Source organism: Xiphias gladius, chromosome 1 (assembly GCF_016859285.1).
Source record: "Xiphias gladius isolate SHS-SW01 ecotype Sanya breed wild chromosome 1, ASM1685928v1, whole genome shotgun sequence".
In the NCBI taxonomy this organism is placed as follows: domain Eukaryota; kingdom Metazoa; phylum Chordata; class Actinopteri; order Istiophoriformes; family Xiphiidae; genus Xiphias; species Xiphias gladius.
This window is the reverse complement of record NC_053400.1, coordinates 42,333-68,629: the sequence shown is the minus strand read 5'-3', so window position 1 is coordinate 68,629 and position 26,297 is coordinate 42,333. Positions and strand designations below refer to the sequence as shown.

General features: G+C 38.3%; 1 protein-coding gene across 2 annotated transcripts; it reads right to left on the bottom strand.

The window, feature by feature from the left end:
• Positions 1–2,843: 2,843 nt before the first annotated feature.
• On the bottom strand, positions 2,844–16,746 carry hdgfl3 (HDGF like 3). Of its 2 annotated transcripts, none has more exons than XM_040131298.1 (6): positions 16,478–16,746; positions 15,539–15,615; positions 14,732–14,870; positions 14,285–14,446; positions 10,424–10,558; positions 2,844–4,815 (listed from the first exon to the last, which is right to left on the bottom strand). In XM_040131298.1, the coding sequence occupies exons 1-6, from the start codon at positions 16,559–16,561 to the stop codon at positions 4,789–4,791; spliced, it is 624 nt and encodes a 207-aa protein (XP_039987232.1). In that variant the 5' UTR covers positions 16,562–16,746; the 3' UTR covers positions 2,844–4,788. The 2 variants fall into 2 exon arrangements, with proteins under 2 accessions (XP_039987232.1, XP_039987160.1); XM_040131226.1 differs by having other exon boundaries at positions 10,429–10,558.
• Between the last annotated feature and the right edge of the window lie 9,551 nt (positions 16,747–26,297).

Below are 26,297 nucleotides of genomic sequence, written 5' to 3'. Positions count from 1 at the left end.
ATAACAGCAAATCCTCTCACGAACGACGAAAGACTTCCCCGGGGAACTTTATCAGTTTATCAGTTTCACTGAAATTCCTGTCAGTGCATGCAGAGTGCACATTATTTAGTAGTTATATCTGTGGGCTAAAAGTTGTAGAATCAAGATGTGCTTCTGTTTGTGAAATTAATTTATAAGGCTGTTGTTGCATTTTCATGCTGTGCACCATACTGCCACTACTGTCAATACTGTGTGTGATCATTCTGCTTACATGATGCACAAAGTGAGAACTCTTCATAGATTATCCAGATATTGGGTTTGAAGATTTGCTTTAAAAAAGTCTTGAGATCTTTGATAGAGACCAGGAAACAGCCTGAGGACAGCCCCTATGCTCCAACTGATCTGGCTTGATCCATTTTAAATGTGTATGGAACAGCTCACAAATGTTTAGAAAATGCACAGAGGGTCAAGTTAAGTACCTTTAAATTCTGCATGGAGCCATTTTGAATATGTAATTAGTCAAGGATAAAATTAGGCAAAATTAGAAATTGTGTATACATTGCATGTTCCTGTTATTGTAGTAAGACTGAGGTGTTTAATGTAGGATATAAAGCGCTTTATACATTCTACAAACTATATGAGATGAAAGTATTGGTAACAAGCAGTTTTTAATTGAGCCAAGTTAGTATAGTTGTATTTTGAAGGAAACTTTAGTAGAAGGTGTATAGAAAGAGAGAAAAAAGAAGCAGAGAAGACAAAGAAAACAAAGGAAAATAAGCTTGAGATTCTTGGGCTGTCTTGCATGAACTGCTCTTTTGAGGTCTATCCATAGGTTTTTGATCATATTTAGGTTGGGGGACTATGAGGGCCATGGTGAAAACCTTCAGGTTGCGCCTCTTGAGGTAGTACATTGTGGATTTTGAGGTATGTTTAGGATCTTCATCATTTTGTAGAAGCTATCCTCTTTTCATCTTCAGCTTTTTTACAGACGGTTGATGTTTGCCTGCAGAATTTGCTGGTATTTAATAGAATCGATTCTTCCCTCTACCAGTGAAATGTTCCCCATGACACTGCCTGCAACATAAGACATTCTGCACCCCTTTTTTTGCCAAACATACCTTTGCTCATTGTGGCCAAAAAGTTCTATTTTAACTTAATCAGTCCACGGCAAAATGCATTTTGCTTGTTTAGATGTTCCTTTGCAAACCTCTGACTTCCATGGCAACACATGGTAACCAGGTATCATGCAATCCCGGGCTGAACGGCATGGGAATCTTGGAGCATCAGTGGGCCCCAGAATGCGTCGCATGGGGCCACTGGTGAGTGGATACACCCTGGCGTCCAGCAACCCCTGCCCCACCTATGGGTCATATATGTGCACAACAAAAAAATCAAAAACGAAGAGTAAGCAACAACAACAGGACACCACCACATCACCAACATCATTGGGGCGGGCCTACATATTTACATCTGTGAGTCTGCTTCTCACAGATTGATTTTGACAGGCACAGCAGACGCTGCACCAAAGCCTAACTCCCAGGCACAAGAAATCTATAAATCTATATCTATCTATTAATAGTGAACAACTAAATCGCGCATTGAGATGGTGGTTTGGCATGTCAACTGGGATCATGGTAGCAATTAGCATGATAATGTTTAGTATTAGCTGAAGTGTTTCAGACACCACCAAATTACAGCTGATGTGATTTTGGTCTACATGGCCTTTCCTGTGGCATGTTTGTCCCCCTAGTGGTAGGGATCTCCATTTTAAACCCATGCGACAATTCAGTTTTGTGGTGTGTGATGAGCATTACACCCTTACTATGCATTCCAATTAGTTTATTTTGTAAAAGTCTCCTCCATATACAGCAAAAACAGTTTACTGTAAATTACAAACCTTGAAAATGAAAAACATGTTCCAAATATGAGCATAACAAAGGTTTGAAGGGAATAAAAAGAGCATGAGTTTACATATAGAAGTTGTCTTTTTCAGCAATCATCAAAAAATAAATAGTTCTTTATCTCATGACAACAATAGTGGAAACAAAGAAAAGGCAAATGGCCCAGAGTTAAAAGACAAAGCAGTCTGTTGTAATCAATCTAAGTAAACTCCAACAGGGTGAAATTACATGTTTGGCAATTTCAAAATGCATTATCACACTGTATGTTGTTCACAATGTTTCAGATGAAAAACCATCTTCACAGCTTTCAGTGTCCTTAGAAAGTTAATGTGGTTTAGTTTACTGTCAGCTTTTGACGTTGAGACAAGGCAACGGTAAAAATGTGGATTGTGTATTCTTTTACCTTCAAGCCAATCACTTACCAACAAATATCTGATTTCAAACTAAGATCCAGTTGACGATTTCATAAAAGAATGATGTGGAGTACAACAGCAGAGCATGCCACTATAAAAACATTTGAAATACATGTATACAGTGATCTATTTCACAGATACACAGAAGAACAGATGTATCACTTTTCCATAAAAAGATGAGCTATTACCTAGAGCAGTCCGAGTAGAATAGTGGTCCTATATCCTACAGCAAAAGTAAAATATACAGATATAGATAATATTGAGTTACAATGTGTAACCCAGTTGTGCACAACACTTCATACATTTATCTATGTATTTCCATTTGTCTTTTTCTGGTTACATAAAAAGCGTGATGGATAATGTTTGACAGGTACTGAATATTCCATATGTCCCTCCCATAATTATCCTTGTAAAAAAGCTATTTCAAGCTACAACTAGAGTGATCAGTACACTGCAATATCCAACATATATCATAGACAGTAGGAGAGTATATATATATATATATATATATATATATATATATATATATATATAAAAAATGGAGGCCTTATCAAATGCATTTGTACACAGTGAGAGGTGACCATGAGTGATACAATACAGATAGGTATGCAGGGGCCAATATAAATACTGTTTGATGATCTACACTGTGTGATTATAAGTACTGGGAAGAACATGAGTGTCATGATGGTATTATATCATGTCACATACTGAGTAGAGATGCACCAATACTGTATGTTTAATGTAACACAAATTTCACAAACTACTGTAAGACTGACCTTCTGAGCACATATAAGTCACTATTCAACAATAATCAAGGCGGCAGTAAGTGATCTTTTTTACTGTTCCATAGCACATAAAAATGTAGGGAGTGACAGACTTGTGGTTAAATACCAGTGACCTTTAAGCTGAAAAAGTGATTAGATTAGTAGAAAGCAATTAGGCTAAAATTTCTGAAACAGGTGTGTGATGAAGACTAGATAAAAGTAGAGATAAAGCCAACCATTTCACATCCTGTTTGTGAATTTTGGAACTTTTATTGGCCTTAAAATAGTCAGTCGATAATTACTGTCTTAGAAATTTAACTGCATTGCCACAAAGTCTTCATGTTATCAACTTAAAGCCATTACATTCATGTACTCTGCTGCTTTTATAACATAGTATTGGCCTAAACCTAAAGAAGCTGTGTTACTGTCTTTGGAAAAAAATCATTTTATTTATTTTTTTACACAGGTTAGCCTAGCATCCAATTTTTTAGACATTCTCATTCATCCTTTAAAACTTGCCAAACATTGTTTTGCAAAGATTAACTCTTGATGGGCCTATGTGAAACTCTTATTTTTATATAAATCCAAAATTACATAAAAAAAATTCTCACTCCAGTTACAGTGGCCATTGCATAAATTATGGATGTTTCTCTAGGAGCTCAATATTGACTGGTATACTCTGCTTTTCATCAGTAAAAAATACATTTCTGCTACCAAACAGCCTCATTCTCAAGCCAAAACACATTTATGGTAGTAGCATGCTGAAGTATTACATCTTCACTGGACCTTAGCTTTTACTATCTTAGCTCTCTTTATTGTCTAATTGTGACTTTGCAGATGGCTGAAGGGATGTATATTTTTTCCTTCTGAATTAAATTATCGTTGATTCTTATCAGTACATTCCTATGTGACATCTGAGTCAGCAGCTCATTTGATGGATGAAAACTGAGAAGCAGTTGACAGGTACTGAAAGAGCTAGACCTTGAGTTAGGATTATTTTTGTCATGGTTTAAAAATATTTTAGTGTACTTTTGGGTGAGTGTAACCTTTGAAAAAGATGGATATTTTACTTGTAAGTTTTCTAGTGAAGCAACATATTTAGCTCTATTATTGCATTTAAAAGGGAGAAAGAAAAGGAGAGATGGAGCCACCTACACCACCCACTGATTGCTTAACAAATAAACATAACTTATCAGGTTCTGAAAGGGGTATACCTTACAATTTAAATTTTTTTTTATTTTGACAGGGCTATTAATATGACCCTGGTAGAAAAAAGACTATATGTAAACACAGTTAAAGTTATCACAGCTCCTAATGGTTGCTGGGAGCATGATAAAAGTCTTCAAGTACTTAATGCCCCTTTAAATATCCTATATTTTATGTCTATTTAACAATATAAACATGCATTCAGAGTCACTGGATAAAACTGATTAAAAATCTTAATCTGTCTGTTTTAGAGAGTTCAATATTACAGAGGCTTTGCTTTGAATTCTGACATGTTGAAGTGCTGAAAAAACTGCAAGACATAATGCCCAGTTCTACCCTGCTATCCACACGATGACTGTTACCAGTATCAGTATGGGTGCATCTTCCCTACAAACACATACTTCAACAGAGAAGAGGAGGTGAAGATGGCAGCCAGTAGATGGTGCTGATGAGAAATCATGTTGTGGATTCACCCTTCCAACATCACAGCTACAAAGAATGATCTCACTTTCATGCTTTCTTCACTTAATGTTCTTCTATGAGCAGCTGGTTCTGGGGGGAAACAATAATAAAGAAGCACAGTTATTATTAGCATTATTGGTAGTAGTATTAGTCATAATAAGTCGAATCAAATGTTGCGCAAACAGCTTTGCAAAGAAATTTAAAATACAATTAAATAATAATAATAAAAATATAGGCAAATAACTGCAACTGTATTAGCACAGCAATGTAAGTAACTACAGTGATAGAACAATTGTGAACCTTAAAAAAAAAGGAAACAAAATTTTCTAGGGGGTCACATGACACAAATGGTGGAGTAGCAGCTCATCACATGGGCTCCCGCAGTTCACTACTGGTTTTTATTTCATACATAGGACAGCAAAGGAGAAAATTCCGGCCCAGAAATCAGAGAATGCCAATGCAAGTTAATTCACTCCAAAACATTCAAACTAACATAACAGAGAAGATGTCGCCACTTCTGAGCTATGTGGAGGTGGACAGTTTGGTGGAAAGAATAACTACTGACGTGCTTAAAGACGTGGAAGCCTCCTTTGACAAAAATACTGACCTATTTCTTAAGAAACTAGAGACTTGTTCATCCAAAATCGCCACACTTGATACATGGATAACTGAAGCAGAGAGCTGCATCTCAGACTGCGAGGACAATGTACTGAACCACATTGCTAAACTCACGAAAGTTGAGAGCAAACTAGAGGCAGCATTGGACAAAACTGACGACCTGGAGAACAGAGGACGGTGGTGCAACATTCGCATCATCGGGCTACCTGAAGGCAGCGAGGGTCTTCAGGTTTTTAAAAACTTGGCTACTGGAGCTACTGCAAGTGAGCTTCAAAGGAGGGGCTGTTAAGTTAGTTTGCTGTTCTCACCCACCATCCCTTCCCTGGAGAGCGGCCCCACACTGTTATTGCAAAGGACCACAACTTTCAGGATAAAGTCTGGATCATAAAGGCAGCAAGCAAACCGCAGGCTCTCTTGTACAATGGAGCCCCAATCATGATATTCAAAGAAATTTTCTGGAGCTGTTGTAAAGAAGCGACAATTATTTTCCTGGTTTAACAGCAGCTAAAGGAGATTGGAATTGTCTTTGTCATGCTGTATCCAGCTGTCCTCAGAATTAAACCCGACGGGCAGGAGAGATTAGTCAAAAAAACTAAGGATGTAGCAACCTTCCTGTAAAAACTCTGATAGTCAGGAGGGCTGTCTACCTGGGTCTGCAATATCCTGTTATGCATACAAATGTGGTCATATGTTGATCTTTCCAGACAATGCAAGATTTGGTTAAGACATGGAGTCTGTGAGCATAAAGTTCAGTATTTAGACATCTTTTTGGCAGTGCTGCCTCTTTGTCCTCTTCATTTTTCTCATGGGCGATTTTTTTGTTATTGCATGTCTTATACAGAGATGCTTGTCTGTACTGCTCATGGGAGAGAGGTGGGTCTTAGTTTTCTGCTGACCCCAATGTTGTATTGACTTTTCTTTTCATATTTCTTTGGTTTAGGTGTTCACATACTGACTATTTTATTTAATAAATTATGTCATCCATACGGATAGAGCTGCAGGCTGGCAGTTTAGGTTTGTTACCAAATAATCTAATAGCATTTAAGGTTAGAAAGGTGTTAAAAAGCTGGTCCAGCATCTTCCCTTATATAAGTAAGGAAGTTAACTTACGCCTGTAATGGGTGTAATAGGCCAAAGTTTGACCCCTATGTTTACCTGTTTTCTCTGCCTTTTGGTTTTTTGTACATAGTCTTAAAAGCAAAGCAATGTTTTTTATTTTCTATTTATATAATATGTCCCATTTTAGTTTCCGGGATTTCTGGATGCAAAACATAGAATGAATCCAGATCTATCAGATCTTTGAACTAAATGTCAATCTGCTGTTGGTTAATTTTTTCATTGTTTGTGGAGCTGTCCTTATGTCTGGCGGTATTCGACTATGATAGTTCAACGGCTTAATTACATTTTTAAGCACCCTTTAAATCTTGGTGCAAGGATTTGCCTGCTGGAACTAAATGATGTGTTAAGTACTGATTTTTGTAACAGAGACCTTTTGCATATTCCGTTGCACTCTGCTTGGAAATGTGCTATAGTCATGGGGATCACTCATAAAGCTCCCATTCTAAATCCGTGGCTACAAAGTGTAACAAGTATCTTCCGTTTTGAACTCTACACAGTCTTAAAGGATAAACCGTCTTTATTCTAACGGATCTGGGACCCCTTTTTTTATTGCCTGGGAGCCACTAAAGCTCAAAGGATGAAGTTGGGACAGATAGAACTGGCCTGAAAGTTGAATTATAGCTTGGTATACTGAAGTGCAAAGTGTATCAGGCTTTCCAGATGTAAAGATGGCTGTCCACGACGGGTTCCCTGGACTCCCACTGTTTTGTTGTTTTTATCTCAGTGTGTTTCATCTTCTTTTGTTTTATTTGGTTGTCTTGTTTGTTTGTAGAAATGAGTTTAATAAAAATAAATTAAATTAATAAATTATTAAAATGTGCATCTCCTGATGTTGAACAAGTAAGCTAAACCTGCAATAACTGATATTTTGGGGGCAGTAGAACCAACTCTGGGATAATATCTACTAAAGTTGTAATGGTGACGATGTTTGTGTCCTGAATGTAAGTCCAATACTCACCCCCCTCTTAGCTCTCCAGTTTTTCTAGCATCACAGACTTGTGGCCTCACCAGGAAGCAGGCAACTCACTCCGCTGTTGCCCCTGATCAGATGCTTGTGTGTTTTGCTTTCATTTTAGCACATAACAGTCAGTGTGTTGTTTGGTGAGTTTGCAGATGAAATGATATCTAGCTGTCTATTTAAAATTGACTACATTTATAAGGTTTAATTTAATGGCATTTTAATTATTATTTTATTATTATTAGTTCCAACATGTAACAAGCTCTATAGGATTTCTTGGAAAAGGTGGAAATAAAGTAAAATCTTTTAGATAAATTAATCTTATAAACAAGTTTACAAGTTAGATGCCACTGCAGTAATGTAGCTTGATCACTTCTGCCTACAACTAGGATTAGCCTTTATTTTGACAACATTGGTGACAGTCATAAACTACTACTACTAAACTACTACTTTATTAGGAACACCTGTACACTTGCTTATTGTTGCAATTATCCAAATAGTCAATCATGTGGCAGCAGTGCAATGCATGCAATCATGCAGACAAAGGTCAGGAGCTCAAGTTAATGCTCACATCAAATATCAGTATGGTGAAAAAATGTGATCTCAGTTACTTTGACCGTGGCACGATTGTTGGTGCCCGACAGGCTGGTTTGAGTATTTCTGAAACTGCTGATCTCCTGGGATTTTCAGACACAACAGTCTCTAGAGTTTACTCAGAATGGTGCCAAAAACAAAACATCAAGCAAGCAGTAGTTCTGTGGACAGAAACCCCTTGTTGATGGGGGAGGTCAGAGGAGCATGGTCAGACTGGTTAGGGCTGAAAGAAAAGGCTACAATAACTCAGAAAAGCACTCATTACAACTTTGGTGAGCAGAAAAGCATCTCAGAATGCACAACTCGTTCAACCTTGAGGCAGATGGGCTACAATAGCAGAAGACAACGTCAGGTTCCACACCCGTCAGAAAAGAACAGAAATCTGAGGCTGCAGTGGGCACAGGCTCACCAAAACTGGACAGTTGATGATTGGAAAAATGTAGCCTGGTCTGATGGATCTGGATTTCTGCTGATGGTACGGTCAGAATTTGGCACCAACAGCATGAATCCATGGACCCAACTAGGGCTGCACGATTATAAGTAAAATGTGAATCACAATATTTCTTAATCAAGATTGAGATCACAATTCTCTCACAATTCTTGAGCAACAAATCCTCTCTTTCATAATTGCATTACATATTTTTTTAAGAAGATGGAAAAACAATATGATCATTACTGAAATATGAGACTCATATCAACTTTGCACAGCCAGGGTACCCGCTTCTCACATTGTAAACAAAAAATGTAAACAAAAATGTATATATTGTGCTGTAAGACATGACAGGGCAGACCAAGGACAGGGCAGACCAAGGACATTGCAAACCTCATTAATAATCCTTTTTCGGTAGCCACCTGTCTGATAAATCAACCTTTTGAGGCCTCAAACAGGAACAGAGGCATGTTTAATTATTCCTCCCCCAGACTACACACACTGTGGTGCAACCAAAAACATGACAACGGTAAAACTTGACTGACAAACTGTTTATAAATTGCAAACATCAGCGGCATTTCACAATCTATCAGACTAATTTTTTCTAACCCTCATTTTCTTATTTCACCATGACACACATTAGTTTTGTTTTCAAATCTTTGCCATTTTCCTGTGTACAGATCATCATGTGGTGAAACACATGTTCTGTCATTTGTTGTAATGGCTTAAGCAGAAAGGGGAGCGCTTGGTCTGATGCAGCGGATCTCGCTGCTAATGTAAACATGGAAGAAATGTTGTCACGTAAAAATGAGATTGAAGAGAGGTGTGAATTAAATCGTATTTCAAAACCGATTAAACGTGCAGCCATAGACCCAGTCTGCCTTGTGTCAACGGTCTTATGCCAATCAATCACAGTCTGAATGCCACTGCCTATCTGAGTATTGTTGCTGACCATGTGCATCCCTTTATGGCCACAATTTGCCATGTTCGAATGCTACTTCCATCATGATAATGCACCATGCCACAAGGCAAAAGTCGTCTCGAACTGGTTGCATGAACAGGACAATGAGTTTGGTGTACTTCAGGGGCCTCCCCAGTCACCAGATCTGAATCCAATGGAACAACTTTAGGATGTGGTAGAATGGAAGATTGGCAGCATGAATGTCCAGCTGACAAATCTGCAGACATTATGTGATGCAATCATGTCAACATAGACCATGATCTCAAAGGAATGTTTCCAACATCTTGTGGAATCCATGCCACGAAGAACTGAGACTGTTTTGAGAGCAAAGAGAGGCCCTAATCAGTATTAGTATGGTGTTCCTAATAAAGTGCTCAGTGAGTGTATGTGCTCTACTAGTCCCTGGTTTGCTTTTTCAAGTGCAGCCAAAACGCTGTAATTTCTGCCACTTGTGGACAGTGGTTGAAAACGCCCACTCCTGCTCTCACCAACAGTAATTACACTTTTTTCCAACAGAATATTTTTCGGTTTTACAAGAAAAAAAGCTTGTGTATGGACAAAGTGTTTTGTTTGTCAAAGGCATGTCTGTTCAACCTCTCTATCTCTAATAAAGAGCAGCACAAAGCCACTTCCCTAAACTTTTCAATGGTAATCATCTGGGGCTAATGCTCCACAAAATACCCTCTACTTATTATGTAGTTACCATACTGAAAGAAATCTTTGTATTTTTTTTTAATCTACAGCAATCTAAATTTTAAAAAAAAGTACTTTCTAATCTAACAGGTTATTGCAGCTGTCTTTGAATACCAACTTTCAGCAGTCCTTTCAATTCCCTTGCAAATTAATCCTCACAAAAAATGCTCTGCAATCTTTTTTTTTTTTTTTTACAAAAAAATTCATATCAGAACATTTACAAAAACACTCAAAAACGGTGAGATTTAGAGTTTAAAGATTGTCCCTGTGGTGAGCACCATCACATGGTCAGGGTAATGAGTATGAACGTGTTTATGAATCTTACCTTACTGTCAGTGGTATTTTGGATGATGTCGTTGTCAGGGTCTCCTCCCTCTGAGCCGCTCTTCTGGTCATCATCTTTCCCATCCTTCTCCAGGTCATCCTCTCCAGATGAGATCCTTGACAGCTTGGAGGATTTCTGCCACAGACACAGAGATCAGGATGCTGGAACACTTGCTGAGTATCAGATTTTTCATGTCTAACAGACAAAAAAATGTCAGTAGAAGCAAATCATGCTTTTCAGTCGATAAACCAACACAGTCAGAAGAGGACAATAACCATTCACAATGTGAAGCAGTCATAGATGACTTTACACATACAGTGCCCTTGTTCAATGCTTTATAGAAAGCATAATTTCTCTCATAATTTTATACATTATAACATAAACTGACAAATATATTAGCGTGTGTAAATTTTTAAAAATTATTACAGTGAAGTAATATATCAGGTCAGAACAAAATAATAAATGTAGTGTGTATATATTATATAATATTATACAAAGTTGTAGTATAATTTGAAGGCAAGATTCATTATGCAAATGTAAATAAAAGTCTCCTCACTATTTTTCAGATCATATGATTAGAACCTGTTGTCACTTCTAAATTGATTAATAGTTACTTAAAAGAGTATTCCAAAGATTTAGCATGGCACTCCTATAACAGTCATATCTCATGATGGACAGTTTAAAAGTAACTCAGTAAAGTAACTCAGTAACTTTGTCTTAAGATACTAGGTATCTCTCTTACTACAGCATCATGCACACCGCTTTGGCATATTGAGAAATCCAAGCCCTAAAACCTATGCTATCATTAGATATATATAGGGGTTTTATTTCACATTTTTTATGAGCAAACACCATCCACTGATGAAGACTGTGAAATGCTGTTGAAAGCTCCAGAAAAAATTATTCAGTGGACCTTAAGTCAAAATTTTGTCTTAACTCAAAACACACGTGTTCATGTGCTTGTTTGTGTGAGGGTGTTAGGGTTGAAAGGGAAGTGAGGGAACGTTGATGAACAACCAAATGACTGTTCCCCCTGAAACCACCCCATAAACACAGAGCTCACAATTAAGTTTTTCTTAGCTGAGGAGATTCCAGTTCCATTGTGTACTCCTTATACACACACACACACACACACACACACACACACACACACACACACACACATACACACACACACACACACACACTCTTGTACTTCTATCTTTGTTAGGACACTCATTGCACTCCCCAGCCCCTTACCCTAACCTTAACCATCACAACTAAATGCCTAACCCCAACCCCTAACCTAATTGTAACCTGAACCTTAAAAACAAGTCTTAACCCTAAAACAGCTCTTTAAAGTTGTGAGTAAAATGTCCAAAATGTTTTCATTTCCCAAAAATGTCCTCACTCCCAAGGTCTAAAACTCAAACTGGTACGCACAGAGATAAAGGTAAAGGAACACACACACACACACACACACACACACGCAGTTTCAATGATGTGACAGGACACACATACACCAGCACACCACTCCCCAGCAGCGTCAAATTCCTTTGGATGCAAAGCATGTGCTGTGCGTAATGGAGCCCAGTTGCTAGGCAACAGTGGTTGCTAAGTGAGGAGCAGGATGCATGTGACTTTTTCAACCCGCTTCCATTTACAGCAGCAAGGGCTTATGCACTAATACAGTAACGCATTCTGCGCATTCAGCGCTCGGCTCTGCAGCACTCCATCCCTCACATTTTATTTTCAAAATACAGGCAAGATCAAGAAAGAGCAATAAATACCACAAAGTGAAGCTATAGACTAATTTTCAGATGAAAAAAACGGGAAAAAATCAGCCTGGTTGCCCTATTTAAAAAAAAATAAAACCAAAACTTTAACTGGTAGAGACAAACATCTTTAGAGCCAATACTGTGTCCATAAACAACTGCATTAAGTATGTATGATGTACACCAATTAGCCACAACATTAAAACCAGTTACCGGTTTGATGGTTGTGGCTGAATGATGTATATAGTGAATTCAGAAATTTTTGCAAATTTATCAAAAGGGAAAAACCGAAATGTCCCACTGACATAAGTATTCAGACCCTGAATAATTTACCTCAGGTGCATCCCATTTCTCTCGATCACCTATGAGATGTTTTTGCACCTTGACTGGATCCAGCCTGTGGTAAATTCAATTGATTGGACATGATTTGGAAAGGCATACACCTGTCTATATAAGGTCTCACAGCTGACGGTGCATATCAGAGCAAAATCCAAGCCTTGAGTTCAGAAAAAGGATCTTGTCGAGGCACAGATCAGGGGAAGGCAAAAAAAATAAAAAATTTTCTGCACTGAACGTTCCCAAGAGCACAGTGGCCGCCATAACTTTTCAACTGAGGAAGTTTGGAACAACCAGGACTCTTCCTACAGCTGGCTGCCCGGCCAAACTGAGCAATTGGGGAGAAGGGCCTTGGTAAAAGAGGTGACCAAAAACCTGATGGTCACTCTAACAGAGCTTCAGAAGTCCTCTGCAGAGATGGGAGAACCTGAGCTCCAGAGATCCTGTGTGGAGATGGATGAAACTTCCAGAAGGACAACCATCACTGCAGCACTCCTCGGGTCTGGGCTTTATGAGTCTGCAAAAAAGCACCTAAAGGACTCTCAAATTTTGAAAAACAAAATTCTCTGGTCTGTTGAAGCCAAGACTGAACTGTTTTCGCTTCAATTCTAAGTGTCATGTCTGGAGGACACTAGGCACTGTTCATCACCTTGCCAATGCCATCCCAACGGTGAAGCATGGGGGGGAACTTGTCAGGGTTGAGGGAAAGCTGAATGGAGCAAAGTAGAGAAATATCCTTAATTAAAACCTGGTCCAGAGTGCTCAGGACCTCAGACTGGGCCAAAGGTTCACCTTCCAAAAGAACAATGACCCTAAGCACGCAGTCTAGACAACACAGGAGTGGCTTAGGGACAGCTCTGGGTATGTCCTTGAGTGGCCCAGCCAGGGCCCTGACTTGAACCCACTTGAACATCACTGGAGAGACTTGAAAATGGCTGTCCACCGATGGTCCCCATCCACCCTGACAGAACTTGAGAGGACCTGCAAAGAAGAATGGCAAAAAAACAACAACAACCCAAATCCAAGTGTGCAAAGCTCTTCGCGTCATACCCAAGAAGAGTCGAGGCTGTAATCACTGACAAAGGTGCTTCAGCTAAGTACTGAGTAAAGGGTATGAATACTAATGTCAATGTGATATTTCAGGTTTCCTTTGTAATACATTTTCAAAATAAAAAAACATAAAGAAATATATATATATATATATATATATATATAAATATATATATACATACATACATATATACACACACACACACACACACACACATTAAAACAAATTTAAAACCGGTAACTTGCACCTATGTATTCAGCTTCACAGGTGGATGATGTGTAATGAAAGTATCTAAAGAACAGATTTTTCCATCATTGCCTCAAATGATAGACAGCTCATGATCTCTACTGTTCATGCCAAATCTCAAGCATACATGACATAAAGACTGATTCTGAATTCACAAAATTCATCCTCTAAATTGATTAAATGATTTTTAGGCTAGTTGTCATTGTAACATCATCCTCAGTGCCTCTATTATACCTAAATTGTCCTTGATATGTGTTAGCATGTTCAACAGCTCAAGTAAAGTACCTAGGAGGTGTTTCTAAGTGCTATACGAAGGCAACTTGACTTGGTTGAGGTACTGGAGGCTGGTTCTTCTCTCATTCAAAAGAACTGAATGAGTGAAATTACTTCAAAAACCTCAAGCAAGTCCAGGTGTCTTCGTATAGCAGTTAGAAATACCATGACCTGGATGCCTGAGAATCTTCAAAGACATACCTTTGAGGTCGTAGTCTTTTTCCGTTTGGATCCAGTCTTGTCTCCCTTCATCTTTTCCTTGTCATCTTCCTCCTCAACAGAGTCACCCTCCTCGCCTTCACTGCTGCCATCAGCAGTGTTTCCCCCCTCTTCTGTTTCTGATGAACTCTGTTGCTGGATGGTCTGTGTGCGAAAAATGCCCACCATTTGTTTTGCAGAACTCAAAGCAGATATAAATAGTTCCATCATAACTGACACCTCAAATTTATACGTCTGAGACTGCAAGTTAAGATGAATTAATCAATCTTTCTTACTCCAGCACTATCTGCTTTGAAGAGCCCTTTCATTTGTGTCTTATAGTTTTGGTGAGGCAACAATGTGGCTTTGTTGAGCATCAAGCCTGTCTGGCATCTCTGCTGTTTTCTCTCTCTGTCTCCTCTCTGAACCACACACATAATACTGACTCACCTGATAGCCTGTGAACTTGACTCGGGGGTTGTTCTCAATCTCCCATAGACCCTCATTGAAGCCTTTCCTCTTGTTGGACTTGCCAAATTTGTCTTTATACTCCTTGTAGGGCAGAAGATCCTTGGGGCCCAAGAATGCACTAAAGAAGTTGAAGAGACATTTTCTACTACTACTAAAACAGTCTGGAATTCAACAAGATGTTTCACAAAATTATCGGAACTTTATTTGTGTTCAAATTTAGAGTTTTTAAATTTTGCAGAGTAGTATTTATTAAGAGTTTTAAAATATAATAATGTATATGAGGTGTTTGCTTATACATAGCCCTGGATATCAAACTTTAATAATTTTTGGGTACTGACAGAAATGTGTCTGTAGCACTGAGTATCAAAATTTGTCCAGTTCTAAAATTGGGTATCGAATGCTCAATCTTACTTACTTATTTGCTGATCTAAATCTGGATAATTATTAACCTTAGACTAGCTTGTATTTACACAAATTTCTTCATTCTTCATTTAATGGTTGTCATATTTTGTTAAATGAAAAAATTAATGGTCACAAGTCCCATACTTTCAGTAGGTCATGTGAAGACAACTGAGCAAACTCCATCTGTTTAAGATGTGTACAAAAACATTAAGTTTTTCATGTATATAAGTAGGGATTACATTACGGCTGTGCCAAAAACTATTAGAGTTCTAATATGGTGCAACTCCATTACATTCATATTAATATGAGTATGGCAGCTGCTTTCCTCTTGAACAACATAAGTGTAAATGTAATGCTTCACATCCTGGAAAAAAAGGTGCCTACGTTTCATGGGTCCCAAAGAAGAAGATGGGGTACTTGTTGGCAGGTGGTTTAACAGCTCCCTCTGGAAGCTCATCAATCTGAAGGACAAGGAGAGATAAAGTCTTACTCAGTATTTATTATACTCACTCCACCTAATGATGATAATGCGGAATTCCGAATTTTTTTAGATTAACAGTCACTTATTAATGTCTACAACATTGCGTTAAATGATACAGGTTACAATGGGCTTATGTCCTGTCATACATAAACAAAGCTTGGTGAAACTGAACTAAACGGATTGTGTAATGGTAGAGCGAGATGCTCGTAGTAACTTCTAAGAGGTCACAAATGGAACCTGACAGCCCATTGCACTGTGGAAATCCACAGTAACTCATTACAAGATAGCCCATGTGCGCCACTGAATTTGAGGCCATGCTCTGTCTGCTGTTAGGGGGCTATAGTGTATAATACAGACCATCATTTACTGCAAATCAGACGTGTGTATTAATACAATTGTTGAAACAGAGGTGCTACAGGTTACCCGAGGTCAACTACTTGCTCATTTATTCCATGGGTGACAGTTGAATGCAAACATGAGATGAAAAACACGCGCTGAACTAGTTATTGGAAAATATTAAAATGGGAAATTGCAATACAACTCAAGCAAGAGCTAAAGAGAGCAGGGAACGTATTGAGAAAATTGAGCCCAATAAATGTGACGTTTTTCCTCATTTTAAGATATCTACATTTTTACTCAATCTGGCGGAAAACAAATGCTTATAATATACATTGTGGTCGTCAGTAATAAAAATACGCAAACCAAATGTGTCTGTGGAGTCAGCCTCAGTCGAGCTCGGGGCACCGTTGCATCCTTCCTATTTCTCTAGCAAAGCAGCGGGTGTATTGTGTAAATCAACCCCGCCTCCCTGAACTCCCAGCCCGGCCGCATCCCAGACTCACCCTCGCCGGCCAGTGCGGGTATCCCTTCATCTTAGCGAAAACCAAATCTCCTGCCTTGTATTCCCGCGGTCGTGGTCGAGCCATGTCTCTGATAATAAACTGAGGTTTGAGATGACTTTATAATCCTGTGCAGTTCCCCGGGGCCCTCAACGCAGGGCTAAATTATCGACCATCAATGTTTTTATATCAATACTGCAGTTTACACGGAAATAAATAATTAAAAAACGCCGAAAACCGGGGCCTGGAAGCGCTATCCTCTTACGCACAAATTCAAGTGTAAACGTATTCGAGAATGGCCTAAGTTGGACGGTACTTGTAAGAAACGCAAAGTCTGTCAGAGTAGGAAAAGTCAAACTTCCGGTCTTCGAAATAAAAGCGATGATGACGGACATACGTATAATAAAGTCGTATTATCTTAAACTACTGTGTTTAAAGTGTTCTTTAACCCCAAGAATGAAAAGATTCACAAGCGCTGTTTGTACTCCACTAAAATACCTCGGAAAAAGTGTAAATGTAATGTGTGAGTCAACCTAATCCAACATAATAGTTTAGAGCTGATAAAACATGATAAAAATAACCAGCATATTACCAATAAAGTGATTTTAAAAACATATCAATACCAATGATCATGCAACCCATCTTTCAGCGACACACTTCTCTTTCCTCTTAAATAAGACACATACTGTGGCGACAGGAATTCCAGTTTAAATGTATGTTTTATTAGTCATCCTACAGTTTAATGACAGTCGAAAGCCACTATGTGGAAATATCTCCCAATTTTAACAAGCTGAGGTACCTGATCCTTTCTTGAGACTTGTAGCGGACAAGCAGCAGTTGTTACCAATCCAACTTTTTTTTTGAGCAAAACGGTACAAAAAATGAGAGGAAAGAGACAAAGCAAGATTTTTATCATTTATTCATAAATACATTAGAAGATAATTGGCTCTTTTTCACTTGTATGACGGGATTTGATAAGGAATTACCTGCTTTAACCTAGGGATACTCAATTACCAGATAAAATGGTTATTAAAGCTCAGTAGCAGCAGGACCATCCTGCTTCAGTGGCTTCACCCACAAGACCGTGCGGGTCCAAATGCATCAGCAGCAAGAACATGTCAGGTTTTCATCTAAACAGGCTCCTGACAAACACTTACTAACATGTATAAACCAGTTTAGAGCAACATACCATGGTGGTTTAAACTTGTTTTTTTTTCATAAGAGTTATCCATACAATAACATAGTGACAGGTGATTTAAAGGATAGGTTTGAACTTTTTATGTTGGTCATACATTTTTTAAATAAGTTATGAACAACAAATGAAGCCAGAAGGATTTGTTTCTGCCTCCCCATCAACTTTAATTTAATTTTTTCTTTATTTAAAATAAATTTAAAAAACCTGTTATTTAACATCATATTTAGAACACATTTGAAAATCATTTTTTTTGGGTTTGCATGTTTATGTTCTTTATTTTTAAATTTGTAACATTTCAGTAACCATACAAAGATCATAACCCTGTGCAACTACTAAAATAGATGTACTGGCTAAGTTTTCAGTTTTACTCTTAAGCTTAATTTCCTTAAAATCTACGGCATATAATGAAGACTGTTGACCACGCTGAAGCTCAACATACATTGCAGGGCTGAAATTATGCAGGCACCTCAATTTGGAAACCTAATGTTTGAACACAAAATCAAAAACTATTACCCTTAATCAAAAGTAGAAAAATATATGGACAGGAGAGTTAGGGTTAGGGTTAGGGGTTAGGGTTAGGGTTAGGGGTTGGGGTTAGGGTTAGGGTTAGGAGTTAGGTTTAGGGTTAGGGGTTAGGGTTAGGGTTAGGGTTAGGGGTTAGGGTTAGACATGCTTTCATTTGATTTTAGTGCGCAGACGGTCCCAAATCACAGCAGATTTTGATTTTTGGGGTCTATTCGCAGAGAAAACTTCATTTTTCTCCGACGTTAAGAGCCTTTTAAGGGATGTGAGGTGAAGGACGTGAAAAACAAGATCACTGGTAAGGCAAATATGGATTGATGGGAGTTTGTGTGAACACTTTGCAGCAAATGTTAATATTGAGCTTAGCAAACTTCATTGAACTCCAATATTCATTTGAGCTGCTAGGTTCTTACTTCTTACCAGATCTTTTTAGAAAACTCTCTGCTTTAGGAAGACAGAGTCCTTGGGCCTTCCAGGCAAACTCAAACTGTGTTAGCTGCAGTTTGGACTGCTGCCACGATGAATGCAGCCACTGATAGGGTATAATGTACGTAATTTAGAGGTAATGAAGCTAGTTTTACCGACAACTTCTAAAGGCCTGGCTTTCAGATGAATCCTGTTTAAAATAGTATGTTATATAGGCTTGCTCTGGGTTTGGGATGCAGTCATATGGGACCTGGGACATGAGAACTTAACCCAGGAGGGAATAATTACATTTATTGCAATTATTGCCTCATGGGACCTGAGAACTTAACCCAGGAAGGAATAATTGCATTTATTGCAATTATTGAATTGAAGAAATTGATTTGAAGTATGTTGGCCCTTAGAGGTGAGAGGGCCAATTACACTTCAACACGAAGTTGTTATCCCCTTATTCACTAACCATTTGTCTTCTTCCCCGGCATTTATATATTTGTCTCGGTATAAGTTCCCAGTAAGTATTTTATTGATACCCTATACAGAAAAGGTTGTAGTTCACAGTTTGTGATGTGTTATCGAACATTCTATAAATTCATCTTTCTGAATTTTTCAAAAAATCAAAAACTCAGTTTTTTAAAGTCAATACAAACTTTTGTTGTAATTGTTTATCTGTATTTCTTTACAGATTGGAGCCTCACTTATGTCCAGTAATGTTGGCAGCGGTTTGTTTATTGGTCTAGCAGGAACAGGAGCAGCCGGAGGCATCGCTGTTGGGGGATTTGAATGGAATGTTAGAAACATGGTCTAGGACTATATCTGATGTGCAGTGTTGTGCATTTGCCTCATGGCAAAACAGCTCAATTTTGGTCTAATCAGACCATAGAACTTTCTTCGAGCTCACTTAAGAGTCTCCCATGCATCTTCTGGCAGTAACAGTTTACAATAAGGTTTTGTACTGCACACAGCCAACTTTGGTTGAATGCAGAGTCTCTCCAATCTCAGCTTCTGAAGCTTCAGATTGTCATAGGTCCCTTGGTGACTTCCTTTCCTTCCCTCTATCATATATATTTACTCATTCAGTTGTTGAGGATGGCCTGCACTGGGCAAATTTACGGCTGTATCATAGTCTTTCCATTCTCAATGACTGATTTAACTGAAATAACTGTACTGCATGTTCATTGTTCAGTGCTGGAAATCTGCTTCTAACAATCCCCTGACTTGTGCTTTTCACCAGCCAGTGGAAGTTTTTTTTTTAATCTTCTTGGTGTGGGATTTTGGTGTCTAAATTTCAATAAATTTGAACCTCTTGATTACACACAGGTGATCTCCATTGAATCAATTATGTGACTTCCAAAACCAACTCTCTACACCAGTGATGATTTAGGTGTGTCTTATTACAGTAAAGTAGGTGAATACACATGTGTGCAATTTCAACCTTGTGTTATCCTTTGTGTATTACATTCAATGTATTAAAAATTAAGTACAAATAAACAGTACAATAGCAGACAATACGGACAGTGGGTTTTTTGCAACATGAGCGTGTGTGTGTGTAGGCAACATGGGTCCTGGTGGCTCTGGGCTGGATCTTTATCACTGTCTACATCTCTGCTGGTTTGGTGACCATGTCTGGATACCTGGCCAAATGCTTTGGAGTCCAGAGGATACGCATATACATGTCTGTTCTGTCACTCATCCTTTGCATTTTCACCAAAATATCTGTAAGACACACACACTTTTACATTTATCCATTTGGCAGATTATTTTATCCAAAGTGACATACAAATTAGGTACAATCCAAGACACGGTAGAAAAAAATCTGTTCGTGTATTTGTGTGTGTGTGTGTGTGTGTGTGTGTGTGTGTGTGTGTGTGTGTGTGTGTGTGTGTGTGTGTGTGTGTGTGTGTGTGTTACCCAGACAGATATCTTTTCGAGGGCATTGTTCATCCAGGTGTCATTGGGCTGGGATCTCTATCTGTCCACAAGCATACTGTTGCTGGTCACTGCTGCTTATACCCTGGCAGGTAAACACACACACAAACACATATGTGGTAACATTGTCCCCGGTATCTGCGACTTCTAGCAATACAGTAAAAGCTACTTTGCTTGTTAATAGTAAAATTGCCACTATGTGACTCTATATGTGTTGTCACCAGTTCTGTCCAACAGTGATACAGTTTTGTCGGATCCTCACACACACACACACAATTCTTTCTCCTACAGTCCATTCTCATGAACGTAAATGGAAAAAACTGAATGTGCTTTTGGTTTTATTTTGTTCATTCAGTCAAAATTCAGTCGGTTGCTTCCTGCTTTGTAGGCGTTGTAATTGTGTCCTAACCAAAATAACATCAGCCAGACATGTCCATTTTCTGAGTAATTTTCTGGTTCTGCCACAGGATAATTTTTCTGGCCCTGGCACAGGAAGATGACCCCTCCATTCTTAATCCTGCCTACAATGTTCTTATTGGCAATTTCTCCTGCCATGGGAAACAGCCACCAATTAGCACAACAGCAGACCTGGTTGAATCACTGAACAAATCAAAAAGAGGTAGGTGGTGATTCAGAGGTTTGGAACCAGATTTCACCTTGGACAGGAAAGCAGGGGGATTCTAAAGACTGCAGATTTGTTGATAGTTGATAGTTGTAATAACATCTGAGGATAATATTATTTTACATCAATAAAGCAAATAAGAGACTTGCTTTGAGGCAAATTCTAACCTTCTGTCAGATTTTATTTTAAATTTTCATTCTAAATGCAAAGGAAGATTTTTGCATCATCTTTCTTTCCTCACGCGCAAATAAAAATTGTTCAGTTTCTATGGAGATGGCACAGTTGACATCAAGTGACCTAGGGTATTTGTTAGGGTGATATGTGAATCAGGATATTCAGAGTCGACTCAGAGCTGGCACTTCAGGTCAATGCATTAGCTCACACTGAACAGAGGTAGGGTAGAGTAGAGGAAGTTGTAACGGCATCTGTTTCAAAAGTAGTTTAGCTGACTCCGCTAACATTCATTACCGGAGCTGGGATAATCAGAGCAACAGACAGAAACAAGTCAGGCTGCTCTGTGTTGCGCTGCCCTCCCCCCCATTTCCTCTTTCTGTTTCCTTCACAATTAGTCTTGTAGTAAGGTAAGAGACAAGACTCAGTTTGTATAAATGTGTAGCATGCCATGATTTTCTTGCATCTTGACTAATGATTTCAATCACCTAACTTTAGGGAGCCACAATTGAAGCAATGTCAGTTTCTGATGACGTAACAGCATATCTTGGAATTTGTATTGTGACAGTCACAGTTACTACTGGCAGTTACTACTACTATCAATTATTTGCATCTGTATTTATTAATATTTTGTTTGTCCATTCATTATGTAATAATCCACATTATGATGAGAATGTGTTGTTATTTCTAGAAATAATGTATTAGCGTGTATATTTTAGACATATATCAAAATATATGTACTTTCTACTGGGATTTTCAGCCTCATAGCATGATGATTAAAGTTGTTTTAGGTCTGCTTTATTATTCAGTCCTACAGTTACCACAGATCTAATAGTTTTAAGTAAATGGTTATCAAAACACAAATAAAATGTAGATGCGTTAGTAAGCTTACTCCTGAGTTAAATCTATTATTTGTCGCCGGATAAAAATACAGTGAAGTACTATCAGAGCAGTTCAATCAGCTGCAGCATCCAATTACTGATTTCTAACAAAGGACTTCCTGAGAAGCATGGTTTCCTGTATCCTTGCTCAACCCTCCTGCGGGCAACCTCCTTGCTCCTCTGAACAAAAATAAGGGAACTTTGACATCGCTCATTATGGTGGACCAGATTGGTATCTGGTTCAACTGTTTACAGGCTCCTGGTTGATGTCCATTGACCCCTTTTCAGTGCGTTTTGTGAACAGTTTTGGTCTTCACAGATAGCATCTGTTTTGTCCACTGAAATAGTGTTCACCACAGCTGTTGCATGTAATGTCTTGATGATGTCATACACCACTCCAGTTAGGTCCTGAAAGTGTTGTTGAATGGTTTGTAGTAAGTGCTTAATCCCTATGATTTAGTGACTCTGCTAGATGGGGTCCACGGATGTTTTGTAGGCCCCCGGAAATAAACGGGTGGGTTAAAGACTTGGACAGGATAATTAATCAAATCACTCTATGGAACTGCAAAAGAAGGTGCAACAAGATAGCTACTGGATTGCTGATTTGATGAATTACAAAACGCGGTTATATTTTGTCCTACGCTACAGTACGCTGATCATAGTTATGTGATGGAAACCTCAGTGAATTTCCTGGCCCCATATTGTTCATGGCAGCGGTGCAAACCATGCAAATATATAATATTATAGTCTATAATATGTAGTCGTTGGGGGTAGGTTGTGAGACTAAGCTTCCCAGCATGCTCCGAGTAAATCCATTTATAGATATTACTTTAAGTTAAATTGTGTTATAGATTATCACAGATGCTACTTGGTACATGGTCATTAGCAGGGGTGGAAAGAGTACTGGAAATTGTACTCAAGATAAAGTACTGTTAATTAAAAGAAATGAATGGGGTCACCATTCAATCAATAAATATTGCAACATAAATAATAATATAATATGAAAAAACTAATGAAGATACGTGTTAATTAGACTGCATTATAGTGTTCGAGTGTTTCTAATATTCTTCCCCACTCACATTTGCATAAGGAGTGTGCGAAACATTACAAAAACCTCTTAATACAAGGCAGCCCAGTTCAATATCGCTGCTAACTACATCCTCAATGATAAAAATATAGTTAAATTAATACCTCTCTGACAGGGTCAGTCCAAAATGAGCATTATTATCTTTGTGAATGTAGAATGTATGGCTGGGCTGTTGTATTACATTGCATCAGAGTATCCAGGTATAACTTATAAAGTGGCCAATGAAACTAAGTAAAAGAAACAATGTCCAAGAAACTCATCCTAGCCTGTAATCTGACTGAATTATTATTTCACTTAAGTGAGATACTTCAGGTGGCCTGCCTTATGTAGCAATAAATTCACTAAATGAACAAACTGGGTATGTTATGTGTTAAGGCACACCTGCAAGGCTCTTTCATCTGGCTGCTCTGGTTTTATAGGATCAGAGGAACGGACAAATCAGATTTTTTAATCAGTCTGCATGTTCATGTAGACACGCAATGGGTCCATGCATAAAAAATGCTCTGCCAAATCCAATTCTATGTTGAAGTTATCAATTTGACTGAATACTTGTTCACCACTTAATTCAGAGTAAATGTATATTTGTTTACTTAACTTGCTTCATTTTAGTAACCTGACAGCATAAATGCTGGTCACTGTGACCTCACTGTGTGTTGAATAACCTTTTCTAGTATATTTGTGAGTTTGATACAGGTGGGTTTACTGGTACGTACTCCCTCCAGGAAATAGCCATATGCTTGCTTTCTAAAGTCGACACTGACAAACACTTTCACCTTCTCCAGCCTGCTTTAACATGTTGCCAAAGTAACTGCCAGCCATATAAATTAAAGTATTACAACCTTAAATATTGTTGCAAACTCAATAGAGTATTTGTGTAACAAAATTAAGCTTGCCTTAAGCAGTGACTGAATCAAGATTTCTCCTCAGGGCTTACCGTAGCTGTATGCACTCACTGCTGAGACAATTAAGTATTACAAACCCACACAAACCCATATGCTCGAGTCAACTCAGGTGGTGCTGATACCAGCTCTTGTATCAGCGCTATCCTCAACACTTCAAATATGTGCCGAACTGCAGCCCATATGCTTTGGCGCTCGCCAGATTCATTCATGCATGTAAGTCAGACAGTAGTGTCTGTGCTTGTCAGCCTATTAGCCTATAGACTTTGGAGAGACTTGCTCCTGCAGTTCGGTTAAGTTACAAAACTTTAATGCCTGTTAATGATACAATGATATAATTTAAATAAATGTCTGTTAAGTCACTATCTATGGCTGAATGAGACAACACAAAGGTGATTGAGCCTATGGCCAACTGATGACTGTATTGTAATATTCATATATTTGTAGTATTACAAACTGGGTGTCGACATTCCTGGAAAAAATGCCGTATTAAGTTACTGCTAATGCAAAATGAACATTTCCTACTGCTGCAGTTTCACATTAAAAGCATTTAACTGGTGAACCACAAGTTGACTTTTATTGTGAAGTAGTCACTGGAAATACAGTGTGTTTGCCAGGGACCTTACCACTTACCACTGTCATTCATCAAAAGTGCATCTACAAAAGACAATTGTATTCAAGCGGATCAGTTTAAAATATTGTAGGGAGTACTCAGTACTGTTTATAAACCTATTAACAGTACTGAGTGCATTTTCCATCAACTACCAAAGCCACTGACGACAGTATTGTAATATTCATATATTTGTTGTACTACAAACTTGGTGTCTGTGGCGACATTCCTGGAAAAAATGCCGTATTAAGTTACTGCTAATGCAAAATGAACATTTCCTACTGCTGCAGCTTCACATTAAAAGCATTTAACTGGTGAAACACAAGTTGACTTTTATTGTGAAGTAGTCACTGGAAATACAGTGTGTGTGCCAGTGACCTTACCACTTACCACTGTCATTCATCAAAAATGCATCTACAAAAGACTACTGATTGTAATATTCATATATTTGTAGTACTACAAACTGGTTGTCTGTGGCGACATTCCTGGAAAAAATGCCGTATTAAGTTACTGCTAATGCAAAATGAACATTTCCTACTGCTGCAGCTTCACATTAAAAGCATATAACAGTTGACACACAAGTTGACTTTTATTGTGAAGTAGTCACTGGAAATACAGTGTGTTTGCCAGTGACCTTACCACTTACCACTGTCATTCATCAAAAATGCATCTACAAAAGACAATTGTATTCAAGCGGATCAGTTTAAAATATTGTAGGGAGTACTCAGTACTGTTTATAAACCTATAAACAGTACTGAGTGCATTTTCCATCAACTACCAAAGCCACTGACGACAGTATTGTAATATTCATATATTTGTTGTACTACAAACTTGGTGTCTGTGGCGACATTCCTGGAAAAAATGCCGTATTAAGTTACTGCTAATGCAAAATGAACATTTCCTACTGCTGCAGTTTCACATTAAAAGCATTTAACTGGTGAACCACAAGTTGACTTTTATTGTGAAGTAGTCACTGGAAATACAGTGTGTTTGCCAGGGACCTTACCACTTACCACTGTCATTCATCAAAAGTGCATCTACAAAAGACAATTGTATTCAAGCGGATCAGTTTAAAATATTGTAGGGAGTACTCAGTACTGTTTATAAACCTATTAACAGTACTGAGTGCATTTTCCATCAACTACCAAAGCCACTGACGACAGTATTGTAATATTCATATATTTGTTGTACTACAAACTTGGTGTCTGTGGCGACATTCCTGGAAAAAATGCCGTATTAAGTTACTGCTAATGCAAAATGAACATTTCCTACTGCTGCAGCTTCACATTAAAAGCATTTAACTGGTGAAACACAAGTTGACTTTTATTGTGAAGTAGTCACTGGAAATACAGTGTGTGTGCCAGTGACCTTACCACTTACCACTGTCATTCATCAAAAATGCATCTACAAAAGACTACTGATTGTAATATTCATATATTTGTAGTACTACAAACTGGTTGTCTGTGGCGACATTCCTGGAAAAAATG

Coding starts and splice junctions, on each gene's coding strand:
- hdgfl3 (XM_040131226.1), bottom strand. CDS start 16,561: ATGGCTCGACCACGACCGCGGGAATACAAGGCAGGAGATTTGGTTTTC. Junction 15,616..16,477: donor ACCCGCACTGGCCGGCGAGG/GTGAGTCTGGGA, acceptor CTTGTCCTTCAG/ATTGATGAGCTTCCAGAGGG. Junction 4,816..10,428: donor CATCCAAAATACCACTGACA/GTAAGGTAAGAT, acceptor GTTTCCCCCCAG/AACCAGCTGCTCATAGAAGA.